This window comes from Salvelinus namaycush, chromosome 8 (assembly GCF_016432855.1).
Source record: "Salvelinus namaycush isolate Seneca chromosome 8, SaNama_1.0, whole genome shotgun sequence".
NCBI lineage: Eukaryota > Metazoa > Chordata > Actinopteri > Salmoniformes > Salmonidae > Salvelinus > Salvelinus namaycush.
The window spans coordinates 2,095,887-2,113,987 of record NC_052314.1 but is presented as its reverse complement, the minus strand read 5'-3'; the positions used below and the strand labels follow the sequence as shown (position 1 = coordinate 2,113,987).

Below are 18,101 nucleotides of genomic sequence, written 5' to 3'. Positions count from 1 at the left end.
TAGAAGCTATAGAAATGCATGTATTAATGTCTACTTTTGTTTTTGCCACATTTATTCTACATTTAAATTATATTATGTGAGCTAAACAACAACAAAAATCCTTAAAGTGTAATTTTTCATTGAAGCTCTAATGTTACTTGTCCCCAATAAAATACAGTTCATTTTGGCCTCGAAACACTTAATTGAAATACTGTAAAATTCCATTCATTCCTATGGAGCACTGCTCCTTCTGGAGAGGGCCAATATGACCGACCTCTGGCTTAAAAGCCTCTCACTGGCCAATACAGCAAAAGTCAGGGGAAACTGGTAAGAAAGAGGAAGATTTAAGTGACCCAGAAACAGACCCAAAACAAGTTAAGCTAACCCAGTATCCTCTTGACCCTTTTCCGATTGCAATACTAGAAACACACCAGACAAGACAAAGACAGCAACAGAAGAACAGGATATGATGGAGAAAGACACAAGACAAGACACAGACAGCAACAGAAGAACAGGATATGGTGGAGAAAGACAGCAGCAGAAGAACAGGATATGATGGAGAGAGACAGCAGCAGAAGAACAGGATATGATGGAGAGAGAGCCCAGACAAGAGACAGCAGCAGAAGAACAAGATATGATGGAGAGAGACAGCAGCAGAAGAACAGGATATGATGGAGAGAGACAGCAGCAGAAGAACAGGATATGATGGAGAGACACTAGACAAGACACCGAGACAGCAGCAAAAGAACAGGATATGATGGAGAGAGACAGCAGCAGAAGAACAGGATATGATGGAGAGAGACAGCAACAGAAGAACAGGATATGATGGAGAGAGACCAGACAAGACACAGAGACAGCAACAGAATAATAGGTGATGGTGAAATACAGACAGTGGTAAAAAAAAAAAAGTAAAACATGTTTTTTTCAAAGAATTTGCAGGAGAGGTGAAAAAGCCGTGAAATTACTATTAAAACAATTGTTTACTTTTACAAGCAGGACAGGACGAGAGAGAGAGAGAGAGAGCCCAAATTTGAAGACTAAGAAGAGACAGCAACAGAAGAGAGCAGATCACTTAAAGCAGTGGTTCCAAACCAAGGTGTACTAGGACCGCTGGGGGTACTTAAGAATACTCATGAGACCGTAGGGTTACTGGTAAAATACACATTCAGGAGAAGAAGTTAGCCAGCCTGCATAGCAGCCGTTATTGTTAGGCATAGCAACCAATATTATTGCAGGAATTAAAGTATTTTTGGTTTTTTTTTGTCCTCAGATGGGAGGATGAAATAGTATGAATTGACTTGTCAAAATAAGTCATTACAGACATCAACAGCATATGTCAATGAAGTGACAGTGCAGCTTTTGTGATTGGACAGTGAGCATTCTAGGCATTGTTCTTGACCCTGTTATACACTGGCTATTATGACACCGTGTTGGTGGTGCTAACTCTGAAAAGTCGGGTGCTCACCTTGCTCCGGAGCGTGGGCCAGCTAGACCTGGGCTAAGATTGCTGCTAGTCCACGTTATAAAGTGTGAACACTCGCTTAGCCCCGGGTTAAAATGTCCCTTTGTACTCCAGGTGACAGTAGGCACTATGGACTACTTCAAAATGGAGATGGCCTCAACGCTCAGTGCTCTCACAGACGTCATAATGGGACAGACACAAAGAGTCATCTATCTAAGTCTATGATGTCTCTACCTCTCTCTGCTTGGCCAGGGTGATCTCCAGTTCCTGCTCCGTCGTCTTCAGCTCCTCAGCAATCTTCTGTCTTCTGTCCCACTGTCTGATACTGTCCTTTAACATGAAGTACAGTCATCATTATCATCATCATTAGTTAGGAGTGAAATACATCACACCATTTTTTTCTGGGTCTACGGGCTGTACCCATTGGAGAACCTCTCACATTTAACGATTCAGTTAAGCCAAATCGTAGTGAACTAGTAGTCGTAAAGTACCTACACCTGGCAGCACCTCGGTGGCAGTAGGATTGGAGAAATGGGGCCAGAATCGGGCTATATTTGCCGAGCAGGTTTGCGCATGTGTAGCAAGAAAATCATCATGGCAACCGAAGAAGATGCTGTGGTCCTGTCTATTGTAATCAGGGGTGTAGTGCAGCCGGTGCGCAGAGGAGCAACACTGTCTATTGTAATCAGGGGTGTAGTGCAGCCGGTGCGCAGAGGAGCAACACTGTCTATTGTAATCAGGGGTGTAGTGCAGCCGGTGCGCAGAGGAGCAACACTGTCTATTGTAATCAGGGGTGTAGTGCAGCCGGTGCGCAGAGGAGCAACACTGTCTATTGTAATCAGGGGTGTAGTGCAGCCGGTGCACAGAGGAGCAACACTGTCTATTGTAATCAGGGGTGTAGTGCAGCCGGTGCGCAGAGGAGCAACACTGTCTATTGTAATCAGGGGTGTAGTGCAGCCGGTGCGCAGAGGAGCAACACTGTCTATTGTAATCAGGGGAGCAGTGCAGCCGGTGCGCAGAGGAGCAACACTGTCTATTGTAATCAGGGGTGTAGTGCAGCCGGTGCGCAGAGGAGCAACACTGTCTATTGTCTATATATAATATTCTGAGAAATCTAATATTTCTCAGAATATTGCTTTTTTAATAAAGTTTAGAAGAAAGTTGAGTCAATATGTCTCGTACGATCGCTTAACGATTCATTAGTATTCTACATAAAACTGAATATGGTTGCATAGTATAACGTTAGACTCTACTGTTGAACCAACAACACCACAGAATAAGGCTACTTAGGACATTTTATAAATGTTTTTTTAAATTTACCATTCAGCATAATGTTCATGTGGCCTGAACTCAACAGCTCGACGCACTAGGCTTAGTATGCTTTGGCTGAAACCAAAAACAACAAGAGCGAGTGTAGCTTCTTAAATCCCTGGGATTAAACAGTAGTTAAACGACAACTTTCAATAGGATTGAAATGCATATTCCCATGAAACTGATTGGGATCAAAGGGTTAGCGTCCTGATGCAGCATGGACGTTTCACTCGTAAAACGTGAAGAACTGTCATTCACGATTAACAGTGATGATGGACTATCATTTTTTTTTATAAACTGTTTTAGAATTGTTTTTTTAAATAGAACAAATGATTTGAGCCACTATGCGTAGGTATAGGTAATCATTACATTTGGATGATGCATTGTGGGACATGTATATTCTACAATAGGTTACATTTTGATACCAACTTTCGTAGAAAAATTATGACTTTTATATATATATACAAACAAACAATATATATATATATATATATATATATATATATATATATATATATATATATATATATATATACTCCAAAATCATACTCCAAAAAAACTGAGACAAAAGCAAGTAAGAAGCGAATATGGGCACAGGACTGATTACGGAAAAGAGGACAATATGGATTGTTGATCTTGCAGAAAGAGCTTGAGTTAATAACAGGTTAACATGCGACTTGTAACAGACGGGTTGGCTGACATCTCACCAAAACGAAGGGCGCACATCGATACGGCCGGAAGGTGTGAGGCGTTATGATTCTGAACGGTCAGACAGCTAGCAACAAATGACAAAAAACTGCCTTGTTGGGAATCATAGGTGTCTCGCTTCAGCCCGTTGTATCTTGTTGTTGATAGCTTGTCTTGTTTTGAGGTGTTTTTGACTGATGTCACGTCTATGCTAATACAGCCTGGTCTCAGACTAGACGTCACATAGTAAACGCAAATGCTTGACACGCAAATTAGTATGATTAGTTACGTTTGGTATGTTTACATAAGACAGAAGGGTACTTAAGGTACTTAAGGCAAAAACGATAGGAGGGTGGCTGGTCGAGGTGGACAGGTGGGCGTATTTTCATTTAACTAGGCAAGTAAGTTAAGAACAAATTCGTATTTACAATGACGGCCTACCCTGGCCAAACCCTAAGCCGGACGACACTTGGCCAATTGTGGGACTCCCATTCACGACCGGATGTGATACAGCCTGGAATCGAACCAGGGTCTGTAGTGACGTCTCTAGCACTGAGATGCAGTGTGTTAGACCCCTGCGCCACTCGTGAACGTCTAGCAACCCAAAGGTTGCGTGTTCGAATCTCATCGCAGACAACTTTAGCAAATTAGCAACTACGTACTACTTTTAAACTACGTAGCAGGTTAGATAACCCTAAATGTAACTATTTTTTCCTACCCTTCCCCTAACCCTAAAACATAACTCCTAAACTTAACCCGAATCCCTAGCTTAACATTAGCCAGCTAGTTAACATTAGCCACCTAGCTAACATTAGCCACCAAAAATTGGTATTCGTAACATGTAATACGTTTTGCAATTTCGTAACATATTGTACGAATTGGCTGATGGACACCGACAAATTAATACATACCACACGAAACATAACATACATACCATATTAAAGGGAGTGTTCTCGGATTTACGTACAGAATAATACGAAATGATTTGAGACCAGGTTGGCTAATATGGCTACAATTCGCAGGCTAACTAAACAACAACTATAAAGAAGTATTTGAGACAACAAGTGCTCATTACGCAAATGTATTTGTTTTCAACCTATAGTAACCTATTGTATGATATATAATTGTAGAATATACATATGTATGTTATAGTTTACATGTTGTCAACAGTCTAAGCCAACCCCGTCTTGTTTTTCCCCATAGTTGCACACGTGTCGGTTTTGTTGCTAAACAACCACCCCGTCTACAGCCCAGCAGACTATTTACAGAGCGACTTACAATAGTGAGTGCCTACATTTTCAGACTTTATCTTCAGACCAGATAGGTACCTGAGCGAGTCGTTTCTCTCTCTCCTCTCTGTTCTGACTCTCCATCTCCTCGTATATGGACCGAACCACCCTGTCATGGTCACTCTCCCGTCTGAAACACAACAGCACATTAGAGTATGTTAGTAACTATGTTACTAGTAAGTATGCTAATAGTTAGTATGTTAATATGTTACTAGCAAGTATGTTAATAGTTAGTATGTTAATATGTTACTAGTTCGTATGTTAATAGTAAGTATGTACGTTAGTAAGTATGTTACTAAGTATGTTACTAAGTATGTTGCTAAGTATCTTGCTAGTTCGTATGTTAATAGTAAGTATGTTAGTAAGTATGTTAATAGTTACTAAGTATGTTACTAAGTATGTTACTAAGTATCTTGCTAGTTCGTATGTTAATAGTAAGTATGTTAGTAAGTATGTTAATAGTTAGTAAGTATGTTACTAAGTATGTTACTAAGTATGTTACTAGGTATGTTACTAGGTATGTTACTAGGTATGTTACTAGGTATGTTACTAGTAAGTATGCTAATAGTTAGTATGTTAGTAAGTAGGTTAGTAGTAAGTATGTTAATAGTAAGTTACTAGTAAGTATGTTGTATGTTAGTAAGTATGTTACTAGTAAGCATTTTCACGTTCGGATGAAAAGCGTGCCCAGAGTAAACTGCCTGCTACTCAGGCCCAGATGCTAATATATGCATATTATTAGTAGTTTTGGATATAAAACACTCTGAAGTTTCTAAAACTGTTTGAATGATGTCTGTGAGTATAACAGAACTCATATGGCAGGTGAAAACCTGAGAAAAATCCAACCATGAAGTGGGAATTCTGAGGTTTGTAGTTTTTCAACTCATTGCCTATCGAATATAATGTCTATGGGGTCATATGGCACATCCTAAGGCTTCCACTAGATATCAACAGACTTTAGAACTTTGTTTGATGCTTCTACTGTGAAGGAGGGGGGAATGGGAGCTGAATGTGTCAGAGGTCTGCCAGAGTGCCATGAGCTGACCACGAGCGTTCACGTGAGAGTGACCTGCGTTCCATTGGCGAGTTAGCTGAGAGTTAGCTTGCAACCCGGAATTCTCCGGTTGAAACATTATTAAAGATTTATGATAAAAACATCCTAAACATTGATTCTATACTTCGTTTCACATGTTTCTACGAACTGTAATATGACTGTCTGAACTTTCACCTGGACTTGCCCACCCGTCGTGAGTTGGGATTGTGTACTAAACGCGCGAACAAAAAGGAGGTATTTGGACATAAATTATGGACTTTATCGAACAAATCAAACATTTATTGTGGAACTGGGATTCCTGGGAGTGCATTCTGATGAAGATCAAAGGTAAGTGAATATTTATAATGCTATTTCTGACTTCTGTTGACTCATAACTGTTTGGCTTGTTTTGGTGCCTGAGCGCTGTACTCAGATTATTGCATGGTGTGCTTTTTCCATAAAGTTTTTTTGAAATCTGACACAGCGGTTGCATTAAGGAGAAGTATATCTATAATTCTGTGCATAATACTTGTATCTCTTATCAAAGTTCATTATGAGTATTTCTGTAAATTGATGTGGCTCTCTGAAAATTCGGCGGATGTTTTCGAGACACAACATTACTGACCATAAAGCGCCAACGTAAACTGAGATTTTTGGATATAAATATGAACTTTATTGACAAAACATACATGTGTTGTGTAACATGAAGTTCTATGAGTGCCATCTGATGAAGATCATCAAAGGTTAGTGATTCATTTTATCTCTATTTCTGCTTTTTGTGACTCCTCTCTTTGGCTGGAAAAATGGCTGTATGTGTTTTTGTGACTAGGCTCTGACCTAACATAATCATATGGTGTGCTTGGTGTGCTTTCGCTGTAAAGCATTTTTGAAATCAGACATGATGGGTAGATTAACAAGAAGTCAAGCTTTAATTTGGTGTATTGTACTTGTGAATGTTTGAAAGTTAAATATTTCAAAAAAATATTTTACAATTTCGCGCTCTGCCTTTTCAGCTAGCGGAACCCCTAGCCCTAACAAGTTAATAGTTAGTATGTTAGTAAGTATGTTAATAGTAAGTATGTTACTAGTAAGTATGTTAATAGTAAGTATGTTAGCAAGTATGCTAATAGTATGTATGTTAGCAAGTATGTTAATAGTAAGTATGTTAATAGCAAGTATGTTAGTAAGTATTTTACTAGTAAGTATGTTACTAGTAAGTATGTTACTAGTAAGTATGTTACTAGTAAGTATGTTACTATGTTACTAGTAAGTATGTTACTAGTAAGTATGTTAGCAAGTATGCTAATAGTATGTATGTTAGCAAGTATGTTAATAGTAAGTATGTTAATAGTAAGTATGTTAATAGTAAGTATGTTAACAGTAAGTATGTTAATAGTAAGTATGTTAATAGTAAGTATGTTAATAGTAAGTATGTTAATAGTAAGTATGTTAATAGTAAGTATGTTAATAGTAAGTATGCTAATAGTATGTATGTTAGCAAGTATGTTAATAGTAAGTATGTTAATAGCAAGTATGTTAATAGTAAGTATGTTAATAGTAAGTATGTTAATAGTAAGTATGTTAATAGTAAGTATGTTAATAGTAAGTATGCTAATAGTATGTATGTTAGCAAGTATGTTAATAGTAAGTATGTTAATAGCAAGTATGTTAGCAAGTATGTTAGCAAGTATGCTAATAGTAAGTATGTTAGCAGGTATGCTAATAGTATGTATGTTAATAGTAAGTATGTTAATAAGTATGTTAATAGTAAGTATGTTAGCAAGTATGTTAATAGTAAGTATGTTAGTAAGTATGTTAATAGTAAGTATGTTAATAAGTATGTTAATAGTAAGTATGTTAGCAAGTATGTTAATAGTAAGTATGCTAATAGTAAGTATGTTAATAGTAAGTATGTTAATAGTAAGTATGTTAATAGTATGTATGTTAATAGTAAGTATGCTAATAGTAAGTATGTTAATAGTATGTATGTTAATAGTAAGTATGTTAATAAGTATGTTAATAGTAAGTATGTTAGCAAGTATGTTAATAGTAAGTATGTTAATAGTAAGTATGTTAATAGTAAGTATGCTAATAGTAAGTATGTTGGTAAGTATGTTAGTAAGTATGTTGGCAAGTATGCAAATTGTATGTTAGTAAGTATGCTAATAGTAAGTATGCTAATAGCAGGTATGCTAATAGTAAGTATGCTAATAGTAAGTATGCTAATAGTAAGTATGCTAATAGTAAGTATGCTAATAGCAGGTATGCTAATAGTAAGTATGCTAATAGCAGGTATGCTAATAGTAAGTATGTTAGTAATTATGCTAATTGTAAGTATGCTAATAGTAGGTATGCTAATAGTAGGTATGCTAATAGTAGGTATGCTAATAGTAGGTATGCTAATAGTATGCTGGTAAGTTAGAAAGCATGTTGATGTTTACTGCTCCACCAGCTGTATGAATTGACAGTCACGTGAATGAACGATATGTGTAGAGAATAGAGACCTGCGTAGAGCCTGCTCCAAACTGTCTCTCTCCCTCAGTGAGTCTTGTAGATGAGACACAGCGTGGACTAGGAAGTCCTCCAGCATAGAGAGCAGCTCCGGTCTGTCTCTCTGGAGCGCACACCACAGAGTACCCAGCTCGCGCTGACTGACATGAAGACACACAATACAGCAGGTTACAGGGTTACGCACACACTCACACAGCACAACATAACTCTGTTACAGGAAGCTAGAATCCAAATACTGGTTGCGAATATAAAAAAAAACGTTGGCCGAACTCTCTCCAAAACGCTTCACCGTGTCTTCCTCGGAACAACGTAGTGTAGTCACTCACTCTTTGAAGAGCTTGTCAGCTCCCAGCTCCGTCAGTATCTGAATGAATCGGAGTTCACCTAGGTCTTCCTTTTCCTCCGTCTCGGTCTGCTTTTTCTCTGTGCTCTCCTCCACCCCCATCAACTCCCCTGCTCTCACACAGTCAGACAGACGGGACAGACGGGACAGACGGGACAGACGGGACAGACAGAGGCAGGGGGAAAATGTGTCAATAGAAGTTATTGGTCAAATGTCCAGCATGTCATGAAATGAGTGAGCGGTACACACCGAGGCCCATGTTAAACTCGACAGGAGTTAGGAATCCGTTTCTGTCTCTGTCCAGACTCTCAAAAACTGACTCCAGCTGTTCTGGGGAGAGAGGTAACTCACCCTGCAGTCTCTGAGAGGAGAGAAGAGAAGAAGGGGAGACGAAAAGAAGGGGAGAAGAAAAGAAGGGGAGAAGAAAAGAAGGGGAGAAGAAAAGAGGGGAGAAGAAAAGAGGGGAGAGAACAGGTTTAATAAATATGTTAAAGCTTTCTGAATGTCAAACCACTGGACTCACTAACCTGCATATCTCTCTTGGTGATGAAGCCTTTTCCTTCTTTATCACAGAGAACAAACAGCTCTTTGGCCTTCCCCATGGTCTCTGGCTGCACCATCCCAGACACCCCTTCCTTGAAGCTAGGTGACCCCCCATGGCCGCGCCCCCCTACCCCCCTGCCACCCGGCCTGGGACTGCCACATCCGCCTGGGGTTGAGAAGATCTTCTGTCTGAAGTTGAATGGGGATGCAGTTCCGCTTCCCTCACCTACCAACACCTCCCCGTCCTTCAACCAGCTAGACATCACTGGAGGGGGGCGGGGCAGGGGGAGAGACGGATGGAGACAGAGCGAGGAAGGGTGGGAAGGAGACAAGGAGAGAGGAAGGGTGAGAAGGAGACAAGGAGAGAGGAAGGGTGAGAAGGAGACAAGGAGAGAGGAAGGGTGAGAAGGAGACAAGGAGAGAGGAAGGGTGAGAAGGAGACAAGGAGAGAGAGAGAGGTTACGCTTCATATGGTGTCTAATCTATTAAAACAACAGTCTCAACAAGTCATGTGATGTCAGTCAATCATCTATTCATTATCCCACACAGCAACAACAAAAAGCTGCTATGAACTTCCTAGTAATTATATTGTTATGTTTATATAAGCTGTTAGATGAACTTCCTAGTAATTATATTGTAGGGTTTATATAAGCTGCTATGAACTTTCTAGTAATTATATTGTAGGGTTTATAAAAGCTGTTAGATGAACTTCCTAGTAATTATATTGTAGGGTTTATATAAGCTGCTATGAACTTTCTAGTAATTATATTGTAGGGTTTATAAAAGCTGCTATGAAATTCCTAGTAATTATATTGTAGGGTTTATAAAAGCTGCTTAGAAAAAGAAGAAACTGGTAACACAGCTTAGTTACACAACCAACTCTCACTATTCTCCTTCAAGCTTTCCTTTATCTGTCCTGTCTTTGTGTGTGTCTCATGTCTTCTCTTTTAAGCGTTTACAAAGAATCCTGTCAGGTCAGGATCCTGCGGCAGCTCTGTTGACATTAACTGAAGGGTAGCCGACCCGGCCATGCAGATACTCCCTTGTTAAACAGTACAGACCACACATAGTAAAAGTGTTTGTATCTTGAGCTACTTCAACAGGTGCCAGCCATGTCACGGGTCCGTATTCATAAAAGCGTCTCAGTGTAGCAGTGCTGGTCTTAGGATCAATGATTGAAGTGGATTTAACAAGTGACATGGATAAGGAGTCATACCTTTCATCTGGATTCACCTGGTCAGTCTATGTCATGAAAAGAGCAGGTGTTCTTAATGTTTTGTATATTCAATGTGATAGATTACATATACGCATATATAATTATTCCACATTTTATTGGTGTTACAGCCTGAATTCTAAATTGATTTAAAAAATGATCTTCGCCCGTCTACACACAATACCCCATAATGACAAAGTGAAAACATGTTTTTCTGAATTTTTGCTCATTTATTGAAAATGAAATACATAAATATCTAATTTACATAAGTATTCACATCCGGGAGTCAATACTATAGAAGCACATCCAACTTTGCTGCAACAGATTGGGGAAGACCCTTTCCTGTTTCAGCATGACAATGCCCCCGTGCAATAAGCAAGGTCCATATAGAAATGGTTTGTCGAGATCGGTGTGGAAGAACTTGACTGGCCATTTTCGTGAACGGGGTAGTGTACCCACACACACACACAGTGGTCAGTTTATTAGGTACACCCATCTAGTACCGTGTTGGACCCCCCTTTGCCTCCAGAACAGCCTGAATTCTTAGGGAACATGGAAACGTTGCTCAATTGGTATCAAGGGACCTAACGTGGGCCAGGAAAACATTCCCCACACCGTTACACCACCGCCACCAGCCGATACCGTTGACACCAGGCAGGATGGGTCCATGGACTCATGCAGTTTACGCCAAATCATGACTCTCCCATCAGCATGACGTAACAGGAACAGGGATTTGTCGAACGAGGCAATATTTTTCCGTCTCCTCAATTGTCCAGTGTTGGCGTCCCCACTGGAGCCGATTCTTCATGTTTTTAGGGTGATAGGAGTGGAAGACCACCAGACCTCTGCTGCAACAGCGTTCCGAGAGGCCGTTCTGCACACCACTGTCGTGCTTCACAGTTATTTGCACAACTTTTGCCAGTTTCCTTCGACCTCTCATCAACAGTTTTTTTTTTGTTTGTCGCACCATTCTGGGAAAACCCTAGACACTGTTGTGCGTGAAAAGCCCAGGAGGCCGGTCGTTTCTGAGATCCTGGAACCGGCGACCATACCACAAACAGCTCTCGTTTTGACCCATTCTAACATTCAATAGAACAGTAACTGAATGCCTTGATGCCTGTCTGCCTGCTTTTATATAGCAAGCCACAGCCACGTGACTCACTGTCTGTAGGAGCAAACCCTTTTCGTGAACGGGGTAGTGTACCTAATAAACTGTCCGCTCACTGAACGTCTAAAACACTGAGTGTACAATAATTACAAACACCGGCTCTTTCCATGACATAGAATGACCAGGTGAAAGCTAAGATCCCTGATTGTTAAATCCACTTCAAATCAGTGTAGATGAAGGGGAAGAAACAGGTTAAAGAAAGATTTTTAAGCCTTGAGACAATTGAGACATGGATTGTGTGTGTGTGCCATTCAGAGGGTGAATGGGCGAGACAGAATATTGAAGTGCCTTTGAACGGGGTATGGTAGAGTTTCCCGTGTGTATCAAGAACGGTCCACCACCCAATGGACATCCAGCCAACATGACACAACTGTGGGAAGCATTGGAGTCAACATGGGTCAGCATTCCTGTGGAACGCTTTCGACATCTTGTAGACTCCATGCCCTAACGAATTGAGGCTGTTCTGAGGGCAAAAGGTGGGGTGCAACTCAATATTGGGACGGTGTTCATAATGTTTGATACATATATATATACACGCACTGAGTGTATGACGCAAAATGACTTGTTGACTGTTCTAATGATGTCACCAGTTCATAATAGCACACCTCCTCAGGCCTTATTGCTTAAGTAACCCATTTGTAAATTGTGTAACCCAAACATGATTGTTGACTTTTAATTTCTTAGGCTAACACTACGCCTAGAACACTACGCCTAAAACACTACGCCTAAAACACTACCCCTAGAACACTACGCCGAGAACACTACCCCTAGTACACTACGCCTAGTACACTACCCCTAGTACACTACCCCTAGTACACTACCCCTAGAACACTACGCCTAGAACACTACGCCTAGTACACTACCCCTAGAACACTACGCCTAGAACACTACGCCTAGTACACTACGCCTAGTACACTACGCCTAGTACACTACCCCTAGTACACTACCCCTAGTACACTACCCCTAGTACACTACGCCTAGAACACTACGCCTAGAACACTACGCCTAGAACACTACGCCTAGAACACTACGCCTAGAACACTACGCCTAGAACACTACCCCTAGAACACTACGCCGAGAACACTACCCCTAGTACACTACGCCTAGTACACTACCCCTAGTACACTACCCCTAGTACACTACGCCTAGAACACTACGCCTAGAACACTACGCCTAGTACACTACCCCTAGAACACTACGCCTAGAACACTACCCCTAGTACACTACCCCTAGTACACTACCCCTAGTACACTACGCCTAGAACACTACCCCTAGTACACTACGCCTAGAACACTACGCCTAGAACACTACGCCTAGAACACTACGCCTAGAACACTACGCCTAGAACACTACGCCTAGAACACTACGCCTAGTACACTACCCCTAGGACACTACCCCTAGAACACTACGCCTAGAACACTACGCCTAGAACACTACGCCTAGAACACTACGCCTAGAACACTACGCCTAGAACACTACGCCTAGAACACTACGCCTAGAACACTACCCCTAGAACACTACCCCTAGAACACTACGCCTATAACACTACCCCTATAACACTAGCAGGACGTGTAGCCTACGTCCTGCAGAAGGGAAGGACCCATCTGCTCCATGTGTTATCAAACAGTAAACAGCCCAAGGGACATTGTGGTGGCATTTCCAGAGAAACAAATACATTGGTTCACTATCAGGTTACAGCTTTACATTTGTGGGGGGAAGAGGTGAAGGAGTGCACAGGAAGGAAGGAAGAAGGACAGATTATTAGGATGCAAACCCTCATATCTGTGCTTGCTTGAGCTTTCCTGAGCTTTAAATGGAACAAGAGAATAGTCCTAAAACTGCAAAACCCATCCATCTGTCAGTCCAGGAAGGCTAGAGCCAACGCTGAAACTATTTGACAGATTTCTAATAGAATCTGAACCCAGGTCTGCCCTCCACTGAGCACCAGGATATAAATAATACTCACCAGGATGGTGTCATGTGATGATACCCTCTGTCTGTGTCTGTCTGTGTGGCTGTCTGTCTGTCTGTGTGTGTGGCTGTGTGTCTGTGCGTCTGTCCCTTCTGTCTGTGCGTCTGTCCCTTCTGTCTGTGCGTCTGTCTGTCCCTTCTGTCTGTGCGTCTGTCTGTCCCTTCTGTGTGTCTGTCTGTGTGGCCATCAGGTGGCATGGCCAGGGGAGAGGGACATGCAAATGAAGCATTTGCAGTGGTTTTGCATTGACATTACCATTACGATTGCCTGCAATTATTATGTGGTAGAGAGATATGGTAGAATTAATGGAATCAGAATATATATATATTAGGGGACCAATAGACCGAGGCATCAAGGATTCTACAGTGATTTCGGCCTATACTTATTCAAATTAAAGTATTTATTTTCTATCCGAAACTTCCGACTGGAAAGAAATTGTTTTTTATTTTATATGATATATATTTCAAAGTTACCCTATTAGATAAAATTCCACCAAAAACAGAATCCATCAAAATCCTTTTGAGTTCCTACATTCTGTGTTGTTTACCATTTACCAGACAAACTGGTACGATACTGCTGACGAGAATATAATATGCATCTCAAAAATGACTACATGTTTAAAGATAATAGCATAATATGCACCAAATAGTAACACATTATTCTGAGCACATTGATAGATATTTGATGATACCACATGAAATATTTGGAAATATATAAAACGACTAAAAAAATTTTTTTTATGGAACATATAAACTACTCAAAGTTTTTTAAAATTAAATATATAAACTACTAAAACATGAACCAACAACAACTCTCTGCCATGAATAACACCAGCCAGGGTCAGATAAAAGTGTCTTACCTGCTGTATGGATGGAAGATCTATGAAAATACATGTATACTAACTGTACTAAACCATATAAAAACGTAAATAAAACCACTTTACTATATCTAAAATACCACCTTTAGAATGTAGATGGCTTTGTAAAATACTTTGTAGTGATTATTCATGAATAAGAATAAAGTAAGAATAAAATATACATTTATAATTCAGTTTGTTTCTTTAATCCAAAACTGAAGTGTTCCTACTCAGGCAGTGGTTAATGAATAACTACAGAAAGCAATGTACAGTAGTTAGGGGAAACCTGATCCACTGTGAAGCTATGTATTATTAAAAAGCTGAACAGTAGGCGTGTAAGTTCATTATCACATCAACTAAAAAAAATAAACATTTATATTATGACCCTGCCAGTGCAGAATTGAATATGTAATGGTCTTTAAGATATAATACTCGTAACATACTCGTTTTGAAGCGTCCGACTCACCTCTCCGATACTTGTCCCAGGTGTCAACGTCCTGTGTGTTCACCGAGGGACTTTAAACTTTCCCTGCAAGTCACAGGAGGGCGCATTTGGAACCTGTTGGTGTTACCGTAAAGTTTCGTGAAGCACAGACGAAAGAGGAAGCGAGACATCCCACTCCCTCGTGTTTTCTTGTTTCAATGGAAGATAATCAACTAAGTAGACCAGACCCAGCTGCAATCGAATTGGCGTCTATGGGAGAGCCACCCCTTTAAGTAGACAGGAACTTACCTTTTTATTTATTTGTATCTTAATTTATCCACAATCTTTGGTGTAGATAAGTAAACATGAAGTACGCAAAAGGGCTATGGGTATTTTATCAATTAGAGGTACTCACCTCCTGCGTCCTCTCTCCTCTGTCCTCACTCTCTCGCCTCCTTTTGAAAAGGGTCAAAAGGAGAGAATGTGGATGGAATTGCGCTCGTTTGAAATGAGACGGCACTTTTCCACTCGTGCGTCATTAGGCAAATGACGTTTACAAGGGTGGATCCCCCCCCCAAAAAAATGTTTGTGATCAAAGCAAATGAAGTTTGTTTTGCAATATATTTTATATCTACAACAATAAGTAGCATGTTGTTTCGTGTGGATGGTTTTCTCTTCCAACAATACAACAGCTGATTCAAATGGGGTTCACCAAAAGGTGGCTATCAAGGAGGGAGGGGGACCTTACTGAGGGTGCCTACTAAGGAATGTATAGCTCTGTGATTGACACGCTCCTCGACGACTTATCAGTTTCCGGGTCACGGAGGAGAGAGGGTCATGGCTAGAAGGGATACCGAATTTGTCAAAGTGACGTTATAGTCCAGTCTTTTCCAGGTGCGCCGATGTAACTACTGTGGAGTTGTCTCGGGAATAGTATTTTACTAGCCTGAAAGCTTTTGAAGACCATCTGAAGCATTATAAACAGGAAACAAGGATCACATTTGTGGTAAACAAAAACGATGAAGCGTCTGGACAGAAGGGTGAATTGGAATTCATTCAAGGAGCGTTATTAATCTAGGTCGTTAGCAGTGGAGGCTCCTCAGAGGAAGAAGGGGAGGACCATCCTTTTCAGTGATTTTTTTTCATTTATTTTTTTAATACTGAAACATTTAAAAGTCATATTTTTTTAGATAAATCTATACTAAATATTCACGTCACCCAATAACTGATTAAAACACATTATTTTGCAGTGAAGGTCTACAGTAGCCTCAACAGCACTCTGTAGGGTAGCACCATGGTGTAGCCGGAGGACAGCTAGCTTCCGTCCTCCTCTGGGTACATTGACTTCAATACAAAACCTAGGAGGCTCATGGTTCTCACCCCCTTTTATAGACTTACACAGTAATTATGCCAACTTCCGGAGGACGTCTTCCAACCTATCAGAGCTCTTGCAGCATGAACTGACATCTTGTCCACCCAATCAAAGGATCAGATAATGAATCTAGTACTGAAAGCATAAGCTACAGCTAGCTAGCACTGCAGTGCATAGAATGTGGTGAGTAGTTCACTCAAAGAGAGAAAAAGGTCATCTTTGAACAGATTTTAACAAATTCGTTTCTTCAAAAATGACAGAGGAGCAAGATAGAGAGCTATATATTATTATTTAAAAAAATTCACTTTCACTTACTGAGCTAGCAAATGCAGCTAGCTAGTTTAGCCTACTCAAACACCCGGCTCAAACAGAGGGATGCGAGTGTAACGGATGTGAAATGGCTAGCTAGTTAGCGGGTACGCGCTAATAGCATTTCAATTGGTTACGTCACTTGCTCTGAGACTTAAGTAGTGTTGCCCCTTGCTCTGCAAGGGCCGCGGCTTTTGTGGAGCGATGGGTAACGACGCTTCGTGGGTGACTGTTGTTGATGTGTGCAGAGGGTCCCTGGTTCGCGCCCGTGTCGGGGCGAGGGGACGGTTTAAAGTTATACTGTTACATTGATGCTGTTGACCCGGATCACTGGTTGCTGCGGAAAAGGAGGAGGTCGAAAGGGGGGTGAGTGTAACGGATGTGAAATGGCTAGCTAGTTAGCGGGTACGCGCTAATAGCATTTCAATTGGTTACGTCACTTGCTCTGAGACCTGAAGTAGGGTTTCCCCTTGCTCTGCAAGGGCCGCGGCTTTTGTGGAGCGATGGGTAACGACGCTTCGTGGGTGACTGTTGTTGATGTGTGCAGAAGGTCCCTGGTTCGCGCCCATGTCGGGGCGAGGGGACGGTTTAAAGTTATACTGTTACACGAGTTAACCAACTGTCTATGACTATCCAACATGGGAACTCTTCCAAGTCATGGTAAGCTTTGGTTTTACAAATATATTACCACCGGGGCCCGCCCGTGAAACTGCTAAACTGATTACTACACTGTAAGGCATCATTACTATGTTGACTATGACGTTACTTTAGCTAATATGGTGAGCTAGCTGCAGTCATGATATGAAGGTTTGGCTTGGAAAGGTTTTTGTCGCCTGGTCTCAGACAGCTAATGTGTTGTGCATTGAAGTCCACAAGCGAAGGGAAAAGGTGAGAGGAGGAGAGAGCGTCGATGCGAGAAGGAATGCAAAAAGCTGTTTGTATGTGGCTATGAAAGTCAGCTGTTTGCGTGTGGCTATGAAAGTCAACTGTTTGTGTGTGGCTATGAAAGTCAACTGTTTGTATGTGGCTATGAAAGTCAACTGTTTGTGTGTGGCTATGAAAGTCAACTGTTTGTATGTGGCTATGAAAGTCAACTGTTTGTGTGTGGCTATGAAAGTCAACTGTTTGTATGTGGCTATGAAAGTCAACTGTTTGTATGTGGCTATGAAAGTCAGCTGTTTGTATGTGGCTATGAAAGTCAACTGTTTGTATGTGGCTATGAAAGTCAACTGTTTGTATGTGGCTATGAAAGTCAACTGTTTGCGTGTGATCAGGGATGTATTCATTCTGACCGATTCTGTTGAAAAACTTTCTTAAATGGAAGCAAATGGAACGAAACGTGGGATAAACATACCTGAATTTGTCCAATAGAAACTTTAGTTTGCAAATGTTGGACTAATGATTACACCTTAGGTCAGCTAGATGCAGGCAAGAGTGTGCAAAGCGGTATTCGATGTGTCACTGTCTGTCCCCTCAAATCTTTCTCTCGACCTGCGTGTACCTACGTTGAATTCATAGTCTGGGTTGTAGCAACCTCATGATGTGTATAGGGAAAATTAGAGTATCATGTAGTAGCTTAAACCAATCGATGTTACATTGAACTGGGTGAATGGAATATGAATGACAGTC

General features: G+C 40.9%; 1 protein-coding gene across 4 annotated transcripts in view; it reads right to left on the bottom strand.

The window, feature by feature from the left end:
* The window catches only part of cracr2b (calcium release activated channel regulator 2B), a 59,083-nt gene extending 43,758 nt beyond the window's left edge, over positions 1–15,325 (bottom strand). The window contains exons 1-8 of one of the 4 annotated variants that reach the window (XM_038999107.1): positions 15,207–15,325; positions 14,811–14,926; positions 9,143–9,423; positions 8,865–8,976; positions 8,599–8,725; positions 8,266–8,412; positions 4,768–4,858; positions 1,676–1,771 (exon numbers count right to left, since the gene is read on the bottom strand). In XM_038999107.1, the coding sequence (XP_038855035.1) occupies positions 1,676–1,771; positions 4,768–4,858; positions 8,266–8,412; positions 8,599–8,725; positions 8,865–8,976; positions 9,143–9,423; position 14,811 (855 nt within the window). In that variant the 5' untranslated portion in view covers positions 14,812–14,926; positions 15,207–15,325. Of the gene's footprint in view, positions 1–1,675; positions 1,772–4,767; positions 4,859–8,265; positions 8,413–8,598; positions 8,726–8,864; positions 8,977–9,142; positions 9,424–14,370; positions 14,420–14,810; positions 14,927–15,206 lie in introns of those variants that run through there. The other 3 variants (XM_038999108.1, XM_038999106.1, XM_038999109.1) reach the window with 3 other exon arrangements.
* Between the last annotated feature and the right edge of the window lie 2,776 nt (positions 15,326–18,101).